At 26.7% G+C, this 23,095-nt stretch overlaps 1 protein-coding gene across 4 annotated transcripts in view; it reads right to left on the reverse strand.

Annotated features, from left to right (window-relative positions):
* The window catches only part of LOC129983652 (protein phosphatase 1 regulatory subunit 37-like), a 56,029-nt gene extending 33,862 nt beyond the window's left edge, over positions 1-22,167 (reverse strand). Inside the window, exons 1-6 of one of the 4 annotated variants that reach the window (XM_056093212.1) lie at positions 21,843-22,167; positions 14,038-14,135; positions 9,266-9,329; positions 5,883-5,983; positions 3,555-3,674; positions 2,124-2,274 (exon numbers count right to left, since the gene is read on the reverse strand). In XM_056093212.1, coding sequence (XP_055949187.1) covers positions 2,124-2,274; positions 3,555-3,674; positions 5,883-5,983; positions 9,266-9,329; positions 14,038-14,135; positions 21,843-22,011 — 703 coding nt within the window. In that variant the 5' untranslated portion in view covers positions 22,012-22,167. Of the gene's footprint in view, positions 1-2,123; positions 2,275-3,554; positions 3,675-3,850; positions 4,071-5,882; positions 5,989-9,265; positions 9,330-14,037; positions 14,136-21,842 lie in introns of those variants that run through there. The other 3 variants (XM_056093214.1, XM_056093215.1, XM_056093213.1) reach the window with 3 other exon arrangements.
* Between the last annotated feature and the right edge of the window lie 928 nt (positions 22,168-23,095).

A 23,095-nucleotide genomic window follows, 5' to 3' on the forward strand; every position in this document is an offset into this window, starting at 1 on the left:
TATTTCGGTATGGCATCTTTTTGGAAAAACACTGCCAAAAAGATGCCAAGGCTTAAACCAATCAGAGCACGTCTATATCCTTTGCCATAGACTTAGTCTGTAAAATTTGCGAACTCGCGAAGCGAACTAGATTTAAATTATTTTTAGTTTAGTTGTATGCTTTTGTAATTAAACTGTATTTATGTTAGTTTAAGTTCATCGTTATTTAAGTAATTTTTTTTAAACCTGTTGTCGACTGTTTATTTTAAACGGTTCTGTTTATTTTCTTAGTGTTTGATGCATTTAAAATTAAACATTGTTGATTAATAGACCTGCTCATGGTGAATCTGAAAAAATTTTGTTGACAAATTCTTGAGATATTACATAAATTAAGAAAGATATTCTTTAGTGCCCATAAGATTTAAATGCTCAGTCACTCTGTTTTCAACAATCATATTACAAAAAAAAAAAAAAAAAAAAAAGCTTTGTTTCAGTAAAAAATATTATTAGATTAATTGCAGATTAATCATTCCACTTTAATTTAAAGCATAAATTCTATGGGAGCTAACAGAAAATTAGAGAGATACAGATTACGTTATGACTGAAGGCCTATATAATATTATGAGTGAGTTGAAATTTGAAAATATTTTAATGAAGAAGCTATTAAAGTAGGAATTACATAAAATATTTAATTATTAAAATTTCAACGAGCATTAAGATTGGCGAACCCGCTGGAAGCCAAAGGCGGCTAGTATATATATATATATATATATATATATATATATATATACATACAAATATTTTAAAGCTTCAAATTTTGATAGTCATGTAATTCCCTCATCATAATATAAAGTCCTTCAGCCATAACATAATACGTATCTCTCTAATTTTCTGTTAGTTCCGGTAGAATTTATGCTTAAAATTAAAATGGAAATGACTAAACTGCAATTAATATAATAATATTTTTTAATGAAACAAAGCATTTTTTTTAATAATATGATTACTGATAATAGAGTCACTGAGCGTTTAAACTTTATGGGCACTAAAGAATATCTTTCTTAAGTTATGTAATATCTCAAGAATTTGTCAACAAAATTTTCTCAGATTCATCATGAACAGATCGATTCATTAACAATGTTTAATTTTAAATGCATCAAACACTAAGAAAATAAAATGAATTATTTAAAATAATCGGTTGAAAACAGGTTTAAAAAACTACTTAAAAAACGATGCACTTAAAACTATAAGCATATACAAAAAAATATATAACTAACGTAAATACAATTTACTTACAAAAGCATGCAACTAATCTAAAAATAATTTAAATAATTGAAAACAGGTTAAAAAAATCTACTTAAAAAACGATGTACTTAAAACTATAAGCATATACAAAAAATATATAACTAACATAAATACAATTTATTTACAAAAGCATCAAACTAACCTAAAAATAATTGAAATCATCCGTTGATAATGGTTGTCATGGCAACAATCAGAATGCGCATGCGTGAATTTTCTTCGCCAGCTCCGGTAACGTAAATGCGTGAATTTTTCTACGCCAGTTGGGGTAACGCTATACAGATTATACATTTTTAATTTCCTTTATTCTGCGTTATTTTAATTCAAAAGTACTTCAGAATGAATCTGAAACATGGATTAATTAACAATGTTTAATTTTAAATGCATAAAACATTAAGAAAATAAACAGAATCATTTGAAATAATCCACCGAAAAATGTTAACCCTAGCCTGATTACTGTTGGGAGAAAAAAACAACTGAAGCCTTACTCGTTTGGTGGTGGGGAAAAGGGAAGATGTTTTTGGCGGAAAAGTTGGCGGTGGGGAAAATGGAAGATTTTTTTGGCGGGAAAGTTAGTTTTTAATTAATAATTAAAATTCTAATTAAAATTTCAAAAAAAGGGACCCCAGGTGCACATTCCCGACCTCTAAGGTATACATGTACCAAATTTGATAGCTGTATGTCAAATGACCTGGCTTGTAGAGTGCCAACACACACACACATTGAGCTTTATTATAAGTATATATATATATATACACACACATACAGGGAGAGTGTGAACTAATAGTAGGAAACACACATGATTATCAACTTTAAAAATTTAAAACGGGAATATAAACAAGCACCTAATATGACAAGACATCTTCCAAATATACCACAATTTTCCAAATGCAAAGTAACTAAATTGGAACCCAATCGAAGTGCCCGACCAATAATCAACAGAACTTGTTCATTCAGCCCTGTACTTCTAGCATTCATACTCACTAAGGATGCAGTCTGAAAATAAAATAAAATTTTAATAAGTATAAAAATGTAGAATTGGACTTGGAAAATAATATTTTTAATTGAAAAAGATATTACAATTATAATTATTAGTCAAAAAGAAGTAGATAAATTTTTTAAAAAAGTAATACACGTTTCTCGTAAATGCTTATACTGCTCTTCAGTAAAACTGCAATTATACACCCATCATATTACTTAAGTTATTCTGCTATTCGAATTCGAAAATCTTGAACTGCAATTTATTTTCATTTAGCATTGTTCAAGCAGACAATTTAACTTTCTTTGTTTTAAAAATAGGCTTTGATATGGAAACATATAGGTCTTTTTCATATACAAAAAAAAAAGCTTTTCATGAAAAGCATCAATCATTTCTAGCAAGTACAGCTTATCATTGTCAGTCTGCTAAAAAAAAAAAAAAAAAAAAATTCATGAATTTGTAATTTCAGTTCAAGCAAATAATTAAATGTAATACCCTCAACCTTCAATCTTTTAAAAATATTATAGTTCAATCTCTCAAACTTATGAATAAAATAGTCTCAAAAGTTTATTGCGTTAAATCAAATCAACTTTCAGTTCTAGAAATTGGATAGATTTATACATCATTAAAAATAATTTAGCAATTAATTATATAACCCTTTTAATACCATATTTATAAAATGTATCTTTAATGATTTTTGTATTCTGACTGCCTTAAAATCTTTGAGCTAAATAAGAATTTTAATTGTTTTGCCAATGTTTTTAAAATTTAATTCTTTATTATTATTATTATTATTTGCAAACTATTATATGAAATTCTACAAGCCATTTTAAATATGAAACTGTGCATGATACAGAATCACCATGTACTATTAAAATCTGCCAACTTATACTTTGAATTATTTTTCAAAATTCATGACTTTCAATGCATTTAAAGGCTTTTGCATAATGTGCATTCTTGAAAATAAAATTTCATTGAAAGGCATAAAGCAAAATACATTTTTTTAACACATTCCATTTTTTTTAAAATCAATAATGTTATAACAATCAAATATCTTTTTACAAATTTTAAAATGTTATGTAAAATTTTGATTTTTTGGAAAATGGCATATATTTTGTTGATTCATACATTAACTTCATGAGCAGATTCTATTGGTTCATGGCAGATTCTATTAACTTCATGAGCACATTCTAATAACTTCTAACAATAAAATACAGACTACATTTTGACATTAAAATAAAAACTTTTTTTTATTTAGTAGATTTATAAAAAGAAAGAAATATAAAATAATCAATACCTTTTTTAACATTCGTGAACAAGCTTGCCATCCACGACAATCAATATGTTTCGTGAATGATATATTTAACTGAACTGCTGAATCATAATATTCAATCATATCAAAAAAAGCAGCAGCACCCTGGAAAAAAAAACCAAGAATTTTTTTTTTTTAATACTTATATTAAGGATTCTTTTCTGTTAACAAAAAGGCACAAATACATAGAGATCTGATGTACTTGTGGAAAAGGCATAAAATATATATGAAAATGGCAACATAAATTTTCATCTTAAAGAAACAAAATAAAATTAACTTACAGACATGTAAGCTTTTCCGGGGATTTTCGGGACTGTCCCAGAAAACTACAACTATTAAAACACACAAAACTAAAAAAAGAAATGTGCCAATACAATGTGAACTATTAGCAAAATAGTAGAGCAGATAATATAATCAGTACTCTACAAAATAATCTTAGATTGGAATGTAGCAAAAACTGTACCCTAAAAAATGTAGTGCAGTTTTGAACCAATGATTTCTCTAGTGCAAAGAAAGAAAAAGAAAAAAAAATTTTTAGTGCTAAATAATTTTTAATGAAAGTCATTAAATATTCAAAGTTCTTTCAGCATTAAATTTTTAAAAATGTTAATGAAAAATTGAAAAAGAATTTCACTATTACTTATCAAGGAGGAATGCAGAATTTTCATTCCACAAGTAAAGCAGAAATTAATAATATAAATATCAGACAATGTAAGTCAAAGAACACAAAGAGGGAATCTATAAGAACACAAAAGCAAGTTTAACACATGACATTTTTTTTCAATTTTTTTTTAAAGGAAACCTTATTTGTTATACTACTTATTAATTTTTCATACTGTGAAATAAGAAATCAGAAATTAATAAGTTTTAAAAAGTTTACACTTTAAAAATTTGAGGTTTTATGACCAAATGTAAAGTACAAATTTCTTACTTTAATTTCTATTATTGAAAAATCATTTCAAAGTGCTATACAAAAAATCCAGAAAGTTTGTTTTATGCTTCACTAAAAATCAAAACTTGATTTTTAAATACAAAATCCTTTGATTACAGTTTATATATATGAAAGAAACTCTTACTTTCTTTATTGAAATCCCTTATTTGTAACACATAAAGGCATATTGTTATAAAACAATATGTCTTACAGAAAGATAGAATTTTAAAATCAGTCAAATTATTTGAAAGCCATATGAAATTTTATTAAAAAACAATTTTCATTTTCACTAAAAATGAATTTATGCTCTTGATACTGAACAAAATTTATAATAAAAAATGATATGATCAGACTAATTTAAGCAAAATCATTTTTACAATTCTTTTATTTAAAAATTTTTAACATTTGTAAGGGGGGGGGGATGTACTGTAGTAAACTTTAGTTCATATTGATTTTCAATTTTGGAAGCATAGAACTCTTCATTATAATAACCTTAAATAATTTTAAGCAGTAGAAATATAATTTACAGCAGCAGTAATGGTTTTCATTTTCAACTTTTAAATACAAATCTATTTTATATATAAAATGAATACATCAAAAAAGAAATTCTAACAATTTAAAAAAGAAAATATAAGAAATCTATTACATATATTGAACATTTATAATAAAAAACTGTTTTAGCTTTTAACACAAAATGGTTAGTCAGCAATGCTCACTTAACAAAAAAGAATGATACAATTTTTTAAATAGTATCAATAAGAAAGCGATGATTTATATTAATTGATTTTTAATTTTTTGAATTAAATAAGATTAAAAGAATCTGAAATTTATTAAGATTGCATGACAGTAATAGTAACATCGAGTTTGAACTCATTTTTGTAAACAGCACCCAATTAAATTATACTCATTGAATTTATTGTATTTCGCACTTCAGTATAATGATTCTTAACTTTTTAGAAACTTTTATAATCACAATTTCTGAAGTTTTAATAGTTTAATATTAACTGAGAAATGAGCTTTACATGATGATTATCCATAACAGGCAAATATATATATAAAAAAAAAGTATTTAAGTTTAAAAGGAGTATGATAGTATAATGTGTATGAAAATAAAATGCGATCAGCACTCCACAATTTGTAGTTTCTGCAACAGTAAGAAAATACCCCCCCCACACACACACACAAAAAAAAACATCATAAAAATTATAATTAACTAGGTAACAACACAAAGATTTTGGTAACTAAATTCAAAACTTAAATTACAAATGCTTTTATATTATAAAATGAACATTTTCAAACAATGCATCAACAAATGCAATATTCAAACAATTCTAGTTTTAATGGTGAAAATTTATATAAAATGTTTAAAACAAATTCTTTACCTCATCTTCTAAATAGCAGCCTTCTAAATCTATTAACTGAAATTGTAATCTTCTTAAAACTTCTTCTAAAGCTTCACAGTGCTTCAAACTTAATTTCTCCCCTGAATAGAAAATTAACGTACTTAGATAAAAAAAAAAAAAATAAAGAACATAAAGCAAAGGCTGATTTTAAATTATAATAGAAAAGAAATGACTTTCCTAGTAAATAATTATAAAAATTCATTAACAAAGATAATTAATCTGTAAAAACATAAATGAAGAAACAACAAGAAAATTTATATAACTGAAAGTTAAAATATTTTGGTTAGGGATTCATTAAATGATTGGAAACATACAGGGAGATTTGAAATGTTGCTTTAAATTCTTTAAATTCAAAATGACATCTTGCACATCCAGTGAAGTTATGTATACCCATAATAAAGTGACTATACTGAATTCATTACTACAATGCCACTAGTAGAAAAATAAGAGTTACAAAAATATAACAGATATTGGCCAAAAAATCCAATTAAAACACTCTAGACTAAACAATAATAAAAAAACACAAGAAAAAGTTTCTGATTTATTAAAAATTGACAGAGATATTTGTGATTAAAATTATGGACTTACCATGAACTGTTTAAGGATTTTCTTAAAATTGAAAATGTATCCTCAGATACCCCTTCCACATGAGTGCAATTTTCAATTTTTTTTTAACTATTTTGTTTACTTTCTTTATTGCTTAACTCAGAAAAACTGCATGATAATGTTAAAGAATATATTTTTCAATTTTAGGAGAAATATTTTTTCAAGTTCAGTTCAGGAAAGTTCATAATTTGAATTGCATATGTCACTGACAATGTTACAGATAACTCCAAGAAATTTTTTCTTGTGTTTTTAATATCGTATAGTATACATTTTTCTAATTGAATTTTTTGATTGATATCCTTAATTTTTGGAGTAATTTTTTGTAACTTCCTTATTTTGCTCCCAAGTGCACTGCAATCTGTCGCAATAAATTCAGTATGTTCATTTTACTTCATGTGGGCATTACAGTACTGTGCAAATTAATTGGGACAAACAGATTTTAAAAAAAAAATTGTTCCTTTCTCAGGGATTTTCTGCTTCTCAAACCATTTTCAACTGCATTTTCTTAGAACGTGTGACTGCCCTTGATTAGACTAAACCGGTTTGACCCTGTGATCATGACATTTCGAAAATTTTTCCCTTCAGTTGTTGTAAAAAGTAGTCACTTCTGTGAATTGTCTCCTTCTGACGTATATTAAAAAAATGGATATTTCTCCCAGGAAAAGGACTAGAATTGTTACCCTTAGTCAGCATACCTTTATGGCTGTGAGGGATATTGCTGCAGTAAGTGGAGTTGGAAAATCCAGTGTTTCTAGAATTATTAATCAGCAAAAGAATTTTGCGGCAGTGTCACCAAAATGAAAGATTAAATGTGGACGCAAACGCAAGACCACACTTCGAACAGACAAATTTCTTGTACGAAATAGTACAATGCATCCTTACAAAACAAGTAGAGATCTTCAGAGAGAATTATTAGCTACTGGTGTGAGCGTGGATTCATCGACAGTTCGATGAAGGCTTATTGAAGCTGTGAGATTTGAAAGAAAACCATTAGAAAATCAGTCAGTTATCAGTTATTAACACCTGCAATGAAGAAAAAACATTTGGATTTGGATAGGAAATATCAATCCTGGACTGAACAAAATTGGAAGAAGGTTGCATTTAGCAACAAAACCCATTTTCTTGTACAAGGGTTTCGACCAAGATTTGTCAGGCGAAGTGGTGGAGAACCCATCAGGAAACAACATCTTATTCACACAGTTAAACACCCTTTGAAATAGATGTTTTACGGTTATTTTACTTCTGAAATTCTGGCAGCTTAGTACTAATTGAAGGGATGATGAACTCTAAACAATACATTTCTATAATAGAAAGTAAAATTGTGCCTATGATGCAAACGTTCGCTGGTAGTGTTGGTATCTTTCAACAAGATCTTGCTTCATGCCATCCTTCTAAGCTAACAACGAATTTTTTTTCAAAAACAGAAAATAACGGTTTTGGATTGGCCTGGTAATTCTCCTGATGTAAAACCTATCGAAAATTTATAGAGAATTGTAAAGACACATCTGAGTAAAATTAACTGCTCAAACTAAGAAAACAATGATTGAGAATGCTATAAAAGTTTGGTTTTGTGATGACGAGATCAAAAATGTATGTTCTAATTTAGTGAAATCCATGCCAAATCGTGTACAGGATTTCATTCAAGCTAGAGGAGGACATATTTTGTATTAGATTGCTATACTGTGCATGTAAGTTAACCTATACTAATTAAACAACATTTGTGAAAATTTTTGTGTTTGTCCCAATTAATTTGCACAGTACTGTACTTCCTTAGTTATATGAGATGCCATTTTGAATTTTAAGGGCTCAAAAGGACCTTATTAATCACCTTGTATAATCAATCAAAACATTCACAAAACTGTTGTATAGAAGTCCTTATATATCTCAAATATATAAATTCATATTCAAAAATAAGTTATTCAACTATCCAATTGAAATCATATTCACATATAAACTGAAAAACAGTTACAACTCATGAATAACAATAAGAAAATTCCACTTACATACATTTAGTGGTTCATATAGATTCTACATATAATAGTTAAAAAAAAAAAAAAAACTGTGAAAAGTTGATTAGCAAACAGTTTCGTCTCAATACATATAAGACACACATCTGTTTGGATGATGAGTATCTGGCAGAATAAATGACATTGTGCACAAAACTTGTATATCTACATCTCAAGATACTGCCACAGAAAAGCTAAATAGACTAAAAAGGATTACCAAGAGCAAACGCAAACAAATAAGAACAGAAATTTAATGAGAACAAAAGAAAAAAAAAGTGTAAGCTTTCATGCAACTAAAAATGGTTTCTGAATGAAATCTTGACAACTGCATACATTATCTTCCAACTATATATTTATTCAGATTTTGTAAATACTTTATGAAAATGTTATTTTTAAAATATTCATAATATAATGAGATCTCAAAAGAATGGAGCATAGAGAATGATGTTCACCCAAAAAACTATGAAAGGTACATGGTATTAGCATTATCAAATAAATGAACTTAAGTAGAATTGTGTATATATTTTAAATTTCGCACAATGTATTTTTCCTTGCTTATTGGGCATACAGAACAAATTAATCAAATTCTCATGAAAAACTATAGTAAATTAGTGTCTGGTAAATGAATGAACAAATTGAGTACATATTAACTAATAACACCTTGTAATTCTAATATTATGCATTTAAATTAATAATCCATTATCATAAAATAAAAGTATATAATCAATTTGAAGACATATATCAACTTACCTAAAATAGATAGGTCGAATGCTCGAGGATTGGCTTCTAATTTATGTGAAGAACTTTGATATTCCTAAATAAATGCATATTCAAGTTTAAAATAAATAATATTTAGAAGCTTAATTAGCACTAATAGAAGAAAATATCTTTCATAATCAAAATTAATTAAATCATGAATCAAACATTTTATAATTCAAATTATATTAAAATAAATCCTATGGTTTTATGAAGTTTAAATTTATTCATGAATTAATAACTATTGCTTTTATTTTATTCATATTAACATAAGGTAATGTATCTTTCTGTTAAAACAAAATTAAATATTCGCTTTAATTCAAAATCTAGTAAAATAATAGATAACTTTATGATTTATTCACAAAAATTTACCTTTAATTTTAAACCTAATGAATTAATTGTAAAATAAATATTTTTACAATTTATTCATTCAACTAAAGTTAATTGCTATGCTCATTAATAATTGTAACTTGCCTCTCCATTGAAATATTAATTAGAAATTTAATTCATATAATGAAATAAATATCTAATTAGTCTGATCTATATCTAGTCTGTTAGACAATGTCTTTTAGCTTAAGAAAAGAATTACCCAATAATGCAAGATAAACTGAAATTACATTTCATATATGTTTTAAGTATATTGTCAACTGAAAAGATTATAGATAAAGAATTGCAATCAAGTTTGGTGCTGATTATCATTTTATTATTTTTATTAGTTATAACAGTACAAAGAAATAAAAGAAAAACACCTGATGCCTATTTTTAAACCACCAAATAGTTCAAAGTAGCTTAAATCTCTATAATATTTATAAATATACAGGGTTGCCATTCAAATCAGAAAAAAACATTCCCTGTGTTTTCCCTGTGCGTATATGCAATGAAAGGGGAAATGTGCACACAACACTCATGTATTAGTTATAGGACAATAAAAATATTCCATAGTTTCAATCAGTGGATAAAGCAAGGAAAGGGAGCAATAATTTAATATTTGCATAGTTAATTCAAAGAACAGCTCAATTCATTTTATGAAAAACAATTTTTTCTCATTTACTGCATGTAATTTAGAAAGGCAAAATTTAAATAGCAATGAGGGAGAAAGATATTGAGCATATCTCATGCTCTTTTATTGGAAATCCTGCAAAATTCAGACCTCGGGTAAATAAACACAAAACAACATTTTTGCTATCATGATACAAACAATTTCATGATTACTCAACAAAAACATTGCAAAGCAAGATTACTTTTTAATATTTTTGTCTATTTATTTTTGCCATTTTGTATATTTGGGCATCAACTTCTGCAGTTTTTTCAGTCCTCAGTTTTATTTATTTCCTTTGCAATGCTGCGTTGCACTACAAATGAAATATTGAATTGCTTTCCTTTTTCTTTTTCCTAAACATTTTTGCTTTTCTAAAGTTTTGTAATATCTCATGCATGCTAACTTAGCATACTGATGCAAATCATTTGGAATTGAAAAATTAAAAACACTTGCATTATGGCCTTATAAAAAGTTTTTAGGTTAATTAAAGAATCTTACAGATTTTCAACAAGGATATAATTATTGATACTAAATCCACTTTCCACAGCCGCACTGCCATGACACAACACAGGAATTATTTTTATAACTTCTCTAAAATCAGGAAATTTTTTTAAACATCAAAATATTAGAATAGAAATCATCTTAAAAAAATTTTTTTTTGTTGTAAAATAAATCAAGCTGTTCTTTGAATTAACTTTTTTTTTTTAGGAAAATTTTAAATTGGATCTTCATACATTCTGAACTTGCAGGGGAAATTGGTGCTTTGGAATAAAGAGTATAAGCACATCACCCATTTGTTTCTCACATGACAATTCATTGGTTCCTCAATAAATGTTGAATTAAACAAGATTCAGCTTTTAAGACAGTTAAACTTTTGGACATGTGATCAAATATTTTTTATAGTATCCTTCACAAATATAAAAAACAATGCTGAAAAGCCTCTTTTTTCAGCTTCAGTAGCTCCACTAGCAATCAAGTAGCTTTTCAATATTAATCACTATTCCAATAACAGTATTTTTTCTCAATCTTTTTCTCTCTCTTTTTAGGATCAACCTTTAGCAAAATAAGCAGCTTCATCAAAGCATAATACAATTTGTAATTGTTTAAAAAATTTCTTAACAGGTTGTTGAAAAAATAGAGTTAATCCCTGACAAATAACATACGACATTTTTTACTATCTTAAATTGTTTATTTCACTATCAATGAATATATGTGAACATATTTCCGCTATATCATTGAATGCATCAAAGGACAGACGTGATGCAACAAGATTTAATAAACATAAAAGTTCAACTTTAAAATGATTGTTCTTGAACTAAAAAGTACTTATTTTCAAATTTGATGTTTTCAGACTTCAGATATTTTCTGTATTCCTTTTAGTCCTATATCAGTGCTGACTTTTTTTGAACTAGCACTTAATTTTGTATGATTTTTTTTTTTTTTTTTTTGTATGAGTAATAAGTGCCTGTTTTCCATATTACTTGAACTTATTATCTTCTTACAAAGCAAGCAGTACACAGCAAACAGATTTTGCCTAACCCATTCAGGAAAGTCAGCATTCTTATTTTTATCCACCCAATCCATATTAAATACAGATTTCGAGCATATCATTGTTTAAAAAATATCCTTAATCTACTCTGAATAAGTTCACAACTTTTTAAATAATAAACAAACCACTCAATAAACATGCATGCAAGTGCCTAAACATCATTGCAATGCTTCTGCAAATTGAATATTGCTATTCCCACCTGAGCAATTTATAATATTCTTCCACAAAGTTATAGCAGTCTCACGTATGCTCACTGTAATTTGCGAACCTCATGTAAAGAGAGCAACTATCTCTGAAATCATAATTAGACTGATCTATATTGAAAAGAATGTGAGCAAGTGGAAAAGGAGAGAGTTTTTGTAATTATACAGTCACATTCTGTCACCAGTGTTATTCTGTTTTTAGAAATATGTCTATGATCTTTTATTCTTGCAATATTCAGCGATTAACATTTTTAGATGAAACAAAAAAGAACCAAGAAACTTAAAATTCCCTGTACTTTCCCAGTTTTTGTGGAAATTTTCAAATTTCCATGCATTTTTCCTGTATTTTTAGATGATATTAAATTCTCTATCTTTTCCTGGTTCTCCCAGTGGCATGGCAACCCTGATATGTATATATATATATATATATATATATATATATATATATATATATATATATATATATATATATATATATATAAAATATTTCGTCATTTTTCCCATGAAAAAATATTTTTGATAATGTTGCCTATACTAGCAAGTTTAACCTAGTTAACAAATTAATTATTTAAATATTACATTAAATTATTCAGTATAAATAAAAAATTTAAATTTTTACAAACACAAGTTATAGATTAAAGATCATCATTTCATTTAATAATATATACAATCATTTTTTAACATATGAATATAAAAATAGTGACAAAACTATATAATGAATAATTAAAAATCAATCAAGAAAAGTTTCTGATTAATTTATTTTAAATATCTCTGATGGTTTAAAATTGAATTTTTTTTTATATAAAACTGTAAAGTAAAATTCAAAAATGCAGGAAAGTCCAAATCTACTAATATGACAGCCTAGTTTTCATAATATATAATAAAATATAGTTTCACTTTAATAGCATTGTCTTTAATATAGCTTTCAATTCTTGATCTTCCAAATGAAAATAATTTTTCTTCAATATTTTTCAATCTTTCCTATTCAGGTCCATTTTTCAAATGGAATTAATATGATACCAAAAATGTAAATGGATATAAAAGATAAACTATAATCAGTTCAAAGTATTAAGTACAATAATCAGTTCAAAGTATTTTTTTTAAACCCTTCTCTTTGTACTTGTCCACATAAAAAAAATATTTATGGTATTTTAACCCAAATACTTCTATCAATGGCACAGGCAGTATCATTACTATCTCATTTTTACAACAATACTATGGGCAATATTAAATTCCTCCTCTTTCTCCCACACTTAATGTCCAAAGATTTTATTTGTTTTTAAGCTAAATAACTCAAACAATATATATAAAAATAATCTGAAAATGCCACAATGAATTTCTATACACTTAAGGAGTAAGGTTTTTAAAATACTGCAAGTGTTAATGGCATTTTAAGAAAAACTTAAAACATAAAACATATATTTGTTATTAAACTATTTTGTTTTAATTCTTTAAAGACAAATTTGACAACTTTTTGAATTCTTTAAAGACACCCATGAAATGCAAAAGTACAAATGCCCATAAGGCTCAAGATTATATCAAGCTTTCACAAATATTGTATTATTTTTCCGTCATTAAATAAGAATTTTCAAAACTATCAAATGTCATATAAAATAAAATTTTCTTTTATGAGTTAAAATTCAAAAACAAGAATAAAAAATAACATTTATATAAAAAACCTTAAATGACAGTAAAAAAAAAAAAAAAAAATCGACCAACTTTCAAAATAAACAAGTTTTTTGCAAAAACAAATTTCTCTGGAGTATATCTATCTATACTGCCCAAGAGAGTGATTGTAAGTATTATCAATGATACAGAAATTCTTTAATATTCAGTTTGAGCATTTAAGCAAAAGAATATAGTTATAAAAAGTCAGATTTAAAAGTATTTCTTTTACATAAAAAGAAACTATAAAAACAAAAGAGCAATAAATCTTCACAAAATGTAATTTCTTGAAAGAAAAGCACATAAATACCTGTAACTGGTCTAAAACACATGACAAAGGTTTTATTCCTTGTTTATCACATGCAGCCACATATGCAGAGATAAGAGTGTTTAATGTATTTCCATACACTATAAAGAAAGTAAAATCTTTGAAAAATATTCTTCATTTACAAGCCTACATAATCAAGATATGCAACACTGAAATTCCATAAAAATTAATTCAAAACTGATCTATCAAGTTTTGTTTTCAAATTCACTTTCTTCCTATGTTACCCACTTTTCTCTTCAGATGCATTAACATGAAAGGGTATAAGAATCACCTTTAACCTTCTTTTTTAATAATATATGAGAATTTAAATTAAGCTGATCCATAATTTTCAAACAGAGCATGCTATGTAAATGTATGTATGTGGAAAAGTTTCAAAAAATTTGTGTTTTCAAAGAATTTAATTTTTTTTTTTTTTTTTTTCTTTTCCTAGTCAAAAATGACCGTTTGAAAAATAACTTCAATGTTAATTTGTTGGCTGTAACTTAAAGTATTTATCCTATATATTTTAAATGCTTTCATTGAAAAAGTATATGTACAATTGTTGGATAAAATTAAGCATTCCATCAGCTGGAACACTGCACCCATCCTGTTACTTGATGGGATGCTATGCCAGAAAGGGAACACCTGCATCGTCCTTTCTTGTTCTTCTCTTTTTTTCCTGGAAAATGAACTGAATTCAAGGAATAGTGTTTGGGAGGATCAAAATTCTTGGAAATGATAAATCCTTATAATGGGCCTAAAGTTGTTGTTGTTGTTTTTTTTTTTGGGGGGGGGGGCTTTTTCTTTTAAATATATGATGATATAACTCTTCTTTTTTTTAACTGTAGTCTTGGTAATCATAGATTTGAAATAGTGATCTCAGCTCTATGTTGGCAATTTTTATTTTGAGCTGCATGAAGTTTCCTGCTCTTTATTTTGAATTTTGCTAACTTCATTTTATATAATAGTATAAATATTTTTAATTATATAAATTAAAACTTATTATTTATTTTAAATATAACTATTTAATTTTTATAAATTAATTGTAATAAAAAGGGTGCAGAGAGAGAAGCTAAATTTTTCCAAAACACCACAAATGCTTCCAATAGCGAATCTAAGTATGCCTCCTTGTGGTGCACCTTGCATCATGCTAAATGTACTACACACGTATAATGTAGTGCTCTTTATATTCAAATTCCAGAGATTTTATTAATTTTTGTGCTTCACCGCAATATTTACTCAGTCACACTTTTCAGGGTTCTAGCGATACAGTGTTCCAAGTGATGGAACACTCCCAAAATCAAAACAATAAGTACAATCTTCGTGAAAGTAAACCTGTGTACTCTTATACACCTAAACAGATTATCTGCAATTTTTTCTTGTTTCAGTTTAAAATTTAAAAGGTGATATGTGACAAAGGGTTAAAGGAAATAGTTGTCACATCATATATTTACTTCAAATTTATTGTTGGTCAGTTTCAAGAAATAAAAAATAAAAAGTAGGAATAAACAAATAAATAATAAAAGGAGAACAAACCAAAAGTTTAAAAAAATGTTACAATCTTAAAATAAAAACTACTAAGAATGATTAAATTTTACAAATTGTCTTTTAGTTTCTGAAAAGAAGTTTTATATATTTAAGAAGTATTGATTTAATGGATATTATAGCAGTATTTTAATCCACAATACAGATAAAAACCATACTTAAAAATAATTTTGAAACATTTTAATATTGATATCAGAGTTGGGGAGTGATCTACATTATTTTCTTGCAAATATTTTAATTTATTTATTGACGAGATTGAGAATAATCACTCTCTCTCTCTTTATATATAATGTTACAAATCTGTAATTTTGCTATCCGGCACGGCATGCTGAGCTTGGCGACCATTTGACGACTTGGCGTTGAATTTGGCGACTAAATGGATAATACCAGAAAGTTCGAGAAGTTTCATGATCCATCCAGTAATAACAGAGATACACTCAGATACGCCCTGATTGGTCAGAAGATTCTAGCCCCGTCTCCCGGAACTATAAAAAAAGGGCACTCAGAAGCTACAAAGAAGTTGTATGTATCATCAGAAGTGTGTGTATCGGCGGAAGTTGTGTGTGTGAGAGTGGCCGGAGTCGCCGACAGGTAAAGAAACTGGAGGATTAGACAGCAAGCAAGCTGCTGAACTATAGCAATTAAATGTGCTGCGCTATTGCAATTGATTAACGGTATTTGTTGTAGAAGAAAAATTTTGTAACAATATATATATATATATATATACACACACACACTTAAAACAAGTTTTAAAAATCATATTTGTTTATATACTATATATTAAATAATAACACCAAAAAGAAATTGTGCAATATAAATAGAATTCAGGTGATACATCTTAAAGACATCTATTCAAATTCCATGGATGGTTCTAATAGCACCAATATGAACATACACAAATCATATTTTCTCTAAATATGCAAAATAAACTTGATAAGTATTATTATTTATCTTCTGAATTGGTGTTGTATGAATCAAGAATGCTTTTAATGAGATGAAGAAAGAGTATCAGCAGCTTGTCATGTAACAGAACTACATGAAGGTGGATTTTTCTTCTATGATATTGCAGAAAGACTTGGCAAGGATGTATGACTGTAGGCAGGGATGTATACTGTATCAGTCACATATGGGTCACTCTAAAAAAAAAAGGTTGCCACTTGCTATGACATACCATACCACATCTGCAGCAGAAATGTTACTGCAGATGATGCAGAAGTACTAGAGAGACATAGTGAATAATAGCAAATTGAATACTTGATAGACAGCTCTAAAAGAGACATTGTAGCATCTATCGATTACAAATCATTACTAACGCAATTTCATTGGTGTCAAACTAGAGTCAAATAGGGAGGGACAGCTCCTCAGAAGTGAGCTATTTTTGTCTTGGAGCCAATATGTTTATTAGAAGTGGCCAAATGAGTGCTTGGAATAGAACACTACACCCAAGACAAAAGTTATGTTCAAAGAAATAATTTCAAATGACAATAAGAACATTCAGGCATTATTCCACACACCTTGACAGCAAATTTGTAAGCCAGACTAGTTATTGATCTGTTTGTGCAGCAATTTTTTTTTTTTTTTTTTCTATTCCAGAGTGTATTTCCTAAATAGGTAGGCAGCATCTCCTGATCCTTCACCTAATGTGTTTTACCGAATGTCAGAAAGTAGCTTCGCCTTAGCAAAAACTGTAAAAGGAATTAAATTAAAGAATAGAAAATGAAAAAGAGGGAATCACTTAAAGAATTAATAGATCATAATAAAAAGAATTTTAAAGAGATAAATTGTAACATGTTTCAAGAAATCACAAGTTAGTATTAATTCAATACACATCAGCTTTGCAAGTTTACTTATATTATGAATGAAATAATGACACTTAATACTAATTATTTGCCTGATGCATTTCTAAACAAAATTTTCTGAACAAAGGAAGGATTAAGATTAAATAAATGGAAAGAGACACTAGAAGGTAAAGTGTCTATTCAAAATTTTAAAAGAAGGAAGTCAGCTTTATGGATGGTTTGCATTCAGAAATTTAATTATTGTAGTTATATTCATTACAACAAAAGCTAACAATTAGTATAGTAACTGTTCATATTAAAATTTGAGAATTTTAGAGAATAATTTTAAATCCTAATTTTTTTTCATTGGCTTAACTTTAGCAAATTTCTTTCAAGATCATCAAGGAGGCTTAAACTCCATAGAATATAAGAAGGATAAGACAAAAAAATTTTATGAAATCTATTACTTCCAGATATCTTTGATTCCAAATAAACTTGGATATGCTTTATGTATTATAAATAAAATAAAAAATCATTCATAAAATATTGTAAAAATGGTAATATATGAACTAATTTATAAATGAGTTAAATATTTAAAATTTAATTTTTTCTAAGACTAACATTTATTTTTTTAATACAGACATTTTAATTTTATATCCTTTTACAAAATTTTAAATGACCAGCTGCTTTTGATGACCAACTTGTTTACTCAGACTAATTACTTTTTTTTATTCTGTTGAACAATTCATTGGAGTGCATCTTTAAAAAAAAAAAAAAAATCACCATTTTATTTGATACGACAAAAAAACATGAGTTTCATTGAATCAATTCATTACAAATTACAGTAGGATAAAATTAAAAATGTGCATAATACAAAATAAAAGCAGAAGTGAAAATTCTATTTTGAAGTAAATGCAAAAGTAAACAATTTTTTAAAATCTAATTTTAACATTGGCAAAAGCATACAGTTGAATGTTTTTATGGATGAGTTGGAATTTAATCACAATATTCAAATCTTTGTTAGATTGTGTATTATGCTAAATTAAAAAATATATTTATAAAAAAGGAAAACAAATTGTACAGAAATGAAACTGATATAATCAAATACATATATATTATATATTTGAGTCTTAAGATAATGCAAAGATTACTTTTGCAAGACAATAGCTTTGGAAGATACGGTTTTTAATTCCCAAAGGTTAGTCATTACAATTCCTCATCTGGCAACTATTCAACATATTTTTGCTTTTAATTAAATTTTGTTTGACATTTATTTCTTAACTTTTTTTAACACCTTGTTCTTTTGACTGAATGAAGTTTACAGAACCTTCTTCAGAGTTTTTCTAATAATAAATTGCAGCTGTAAACTGCTGTATAAAGTTATACATATAGCTGTGAAAATGTAAATTTCTATAGCGGTTAGTTTACATTTGACTGTTGCCATTTGGAAATAAGTTACCAAAGTGATTTCTGAGCCATATATGTTAGCATTATACATATATAGACAGATAATTCCTTTAATAAGATGTTTGTAATTAAAATATCAATTAATAAAAAAAAACTATACAACTTAATAAGACTTTAAAACTGACAAATGAAAATATGGCATTTGTAATTACCTTACTCCTTAACAGTCAAAGGTAAAATCATTTAAATTTATCATATAATCAATTCAAATCATCCTCAGTATCATAACAAATGCATATGAAATCATAAAATCATAAATTTATGTTTATTCAGTTATTATTATTTACATTTAGAAGCAAGTAGTTCAACCACTCTCAATATATTTAAAATCATTGGAGAAAAACAAATAATCAGTCCTCCATTTTCTTAATTTTGTTAAATGCCATTTCAAAAAAAAAAAAAAAGTTGACATCTAAATGTGCAATCAGTCAATAATACTCAGATCCCGGAGTAACTATGTTGCATCCCTCTATAGAAAATGTAAAGAGATGTAGGTTTTGTATATGTGTCCATGTGTATTTTCCCCCCTTCTCAAATATGGAAGCTGATAATTACATATCAAAAAGGCATAAACTTTCATATAATTTAAAAAAAAAAAAAAATGGGGAAATTGAACAAATGGTTAATGCAGGGACTAGTTCTTTGATTTTTCTTCTTATTGTAGATTTACAGATTAACATATTAAAGTATGCTTATTCACATACGAATAAATATTTTATATGTCCCTTTGTTTTATTCAAAATTTTTCATTCATTGATTTTTTTCCTACTTACTAGTGATCATACACCATATTTGTTAGGAGCTCATATTCCAAATAATAATATCTTTAATATTAAACATCTATATATTGGGATATCTATTTTCAATCAAATAAGTTAATATAAATACCTTTATCAAAACAGAAATGTTTAATCAGAATTTTAAAACAATTGCAAAATTTGAGATCGGTAGTAAATTTCTTTGAAATCATATAATTATATTCTTTAAGTAATTAATTTAAGACCACATAAACAGTTATAAAGAAAAATTATATCACAATATTATAAAAGCAAAATATAATATCAATGGAACCTTAAAATATGAAATATAAGTTTATTATATAAAAATTAAACATATATAACAGTAAATGAAAAACTGATGTTAAACTTAATAATGTTTATACAACACCATTTCTCTGCTTATATGAGATTAAGTTTTTTTTTACAAAAATTCCTATTTTAATAAATAGAAACTTTGTGATGTTACAAAAACATTGTTTTCTACATTATAAAATAAAATATTAATTTTTTTTTATTGTAATAGAACAGATATTTTACACAAAAAGATCTAATGTTACTACTTTATGATTTATCTTAAACTGAATAATTAATAAAAGAGACATCATTTTTCTTACTTAAAAGGATTTTTCAATTGATATACTTCTCATTTTTACAGAAGTTCAGATAAATTTTTTTATAATTATAAAACCTGGTTTTATGAAAAGTATTTAAATTAAAATTCCTATCTCAGGGAACTTCTTGCAAATTTTAAAGTTTTTAATTATAATATAAAACCAGTAGCTTTCAAGTAGCACAGCTATAATTTCTTTGTCTAAATAAAAGACTAAATTACAATTGCCGAACTGTGATTTTCATAAACAATATATTGCCAAATATGTTAGCTTCACTATATTCTTTGGTTAATATTTGGTGAGTAAAAATAAAATTGTAGTAATTTTTCCACTATTTGGCAAGATTAGCAGAAAATATTTACCATGTTCTTTGACATTTCTTTTTACAAGAATGTAAAACAACAAACAGCTTTCTATTAATTAGCTTAATTGAAAATAAATTATAAATAGATACATGTTAAGAACATTTTACAATCACAAGACCATTGTTAGGATCAATTAGTATTCATAAAACCATTGCTAAGATCATTTCATTTCAAAAATAAGATATGAATCTGAAACAAATAAAAATTCTAAATTAAACGCCAAGGCTTTTCATATCATCCTACATTATTTTGAAACTATATAGTGAGAATGTCTTTATATGACAATTTTTTAATTTTTTTCACAAGTCTTATAGAGGGGCAAAATAAATTTGTTCTGATTAACAACATTAAAGCATGATTGTTATTTGTTAATGTTAAATAAATCTGTTAATGTTAAATAAATCTCATTATGCCTGGGAGACACTGTATTGCAAAAAAATAAATAAATAAAAAGCCTTATATATGACGGGTGTTTTTTAAAAAGCTCTAAAACAAAGAATTAGAATGTTTATTTTGACCAATGACAAAAAATGGTAGTGGCTGTTACTGGTATCATCAAATAATTAAACAAAGAAAAAAATTAATATGGTTTTGACTTTGAAAGAAGTAATAACCATAAAAAATAAAAATTAAGCATATGGTTATAAATATTACAAACTAAAATATTTACACACTGCAGTTCTAGAATAAATAGGTAGATTACTCTGTATGCTGATAAGGAATAATATTTACAAAATACACCTTGCTATAAAAGCTAAATTCCTATTATCGAGTTAAATTAATTAACTTTTAACAAAAATTAAATAAACTGGTGATAAATAAACAAAATAGATAGGTCGGATGACTTTTGGTTGAGTTTTTATTAAATCAACTAATAATGAGTTTATTTTCTACTACATCAATAACTTCAAAAAAAAACACGATCGAAGTAATAATTTGTTATGATATAATGATACGTGTTTTTATTAATTTAGTAGATAGCTAAAAATACGTTCCCATAATTTTTAAAAAATTCTTTCAGAAATTTGAACGAGTTAAAACTTTACAGTATTGCACAAAAAAAAAAATTAAAACATATGTAAACTTACAAAAAGTGATAAAAAAAATTTTTTTTTGACAAAATAAACAGTTTAACAATGAACAAGGTCATTCAGTAATTTCTTTGGATTTCATAATATGGTAATCCCTAATCAGATTAAAAGACAGCGCAGGAAAACAAATTTTTATGAAAAATGTGATGAAAACATTATGTTTGCTAATTACCTTTAGACCAAGGATTCGGTGGCTCCAGATAGCAAGTCACCAGCATCTCATCAACGGGGAAATGCACTCGATTGCTATGTTTCGCTTTTTTCTTCGCTGATGCATTGTGAATTTGTTTCACCTGCTCTGTTGGAGTGGATGGAGCAGACACAGATGCAGCGATATTCATGTTTCAAGACCACAGCATCTATCCACTGTATTATGTTGCATTGATATAGAAAAGTTTGCGACTATAAAATTGAAAAAAAAAGAGAGAGAGAGAGTAAGAATCTGAAACCAGAAAGATAGCTCTAGGTTGATATGGATCAATGCTTGTCTGCCATAATAAAACTACAACAATTAGTCGTTGCCAATATCAAAAGGTCGCAATCAAAAAGTTGTGCTTAAAATGGAAAAAAAAAAAAAATTCTCTGGTAAAGAATTCTGTTTGTGCAATCATAAAAGTCATGTGATGAGTTTAAACGGATGGTTAAAAATAGAAACTATGAAGAAAGTTTTTTCATTTCATTTACAGGAACAAACGGTATTTACACTCATTTTCAGCCGATTTATCTCAAAAATACGGGATAAATGTCAAATAATTGCACATTAATGATTATTTTTCAAAAAAAATTATCCAATCAAGAGAAATTAATATTTTATTTTTCAAGATCATCACTAGATAAAAAGAATAGGAGCCAAGTCAATACAAAAACGATTGCAGCAAAAGGATAACAGTCATTGAATATATATATCTTCCAATAAGCTATATTGATTGATTTTTTTAAAATTCTTAAAAACAATATCAATTCTATATAATGCCATGTGCAAGTTGAACCAATAGTGTGAGAAACAGTTGATTTCTGGACACATTATTTCACTCATAAGATTCATCATGGGCTACAAGTTTTCATTAGAAGTTTGAGATTAGATCAGAAAACTTAAGACCAAGCAGAGGAGGTGGCAAGATTAGTCTTCATCTACGAATATTTTACGAGTAGTTATTGTGTAACCAATATAAAAAAGTCATAAACACCAGTGATCAATACTTTTTAAAGAAGGTAGGGATGAAGACTATTTTATGAGTAATTATTACGTAACCAATATCAAAAAGTCACAAAAATCCTGATACGATCTTATTGATAGAGATGGATAATCCACAATTTTTTGAATAACACATAATATTGCTATTGTTATTTTTAAATATGCGTTCCAAATATCTGTTATTTCAATCATATTATTAATTAAAAATTATTACTTAATATTAAATATAA

Source organism: Argiope bruennichi, chromosome 9 (assembly GCF_947563725.1).
Source record: "Argiope bruennichi chromosome 9, qqArgBrue1.1, whole genome shotgun sequence".
Taxonomy (NCBI): domain Eukaryota; kingdom Metazoa; phylum Arthropoda; class Arachnida; order Araneae; family Araneidae; genus Argiope; species Argiope bruennichi.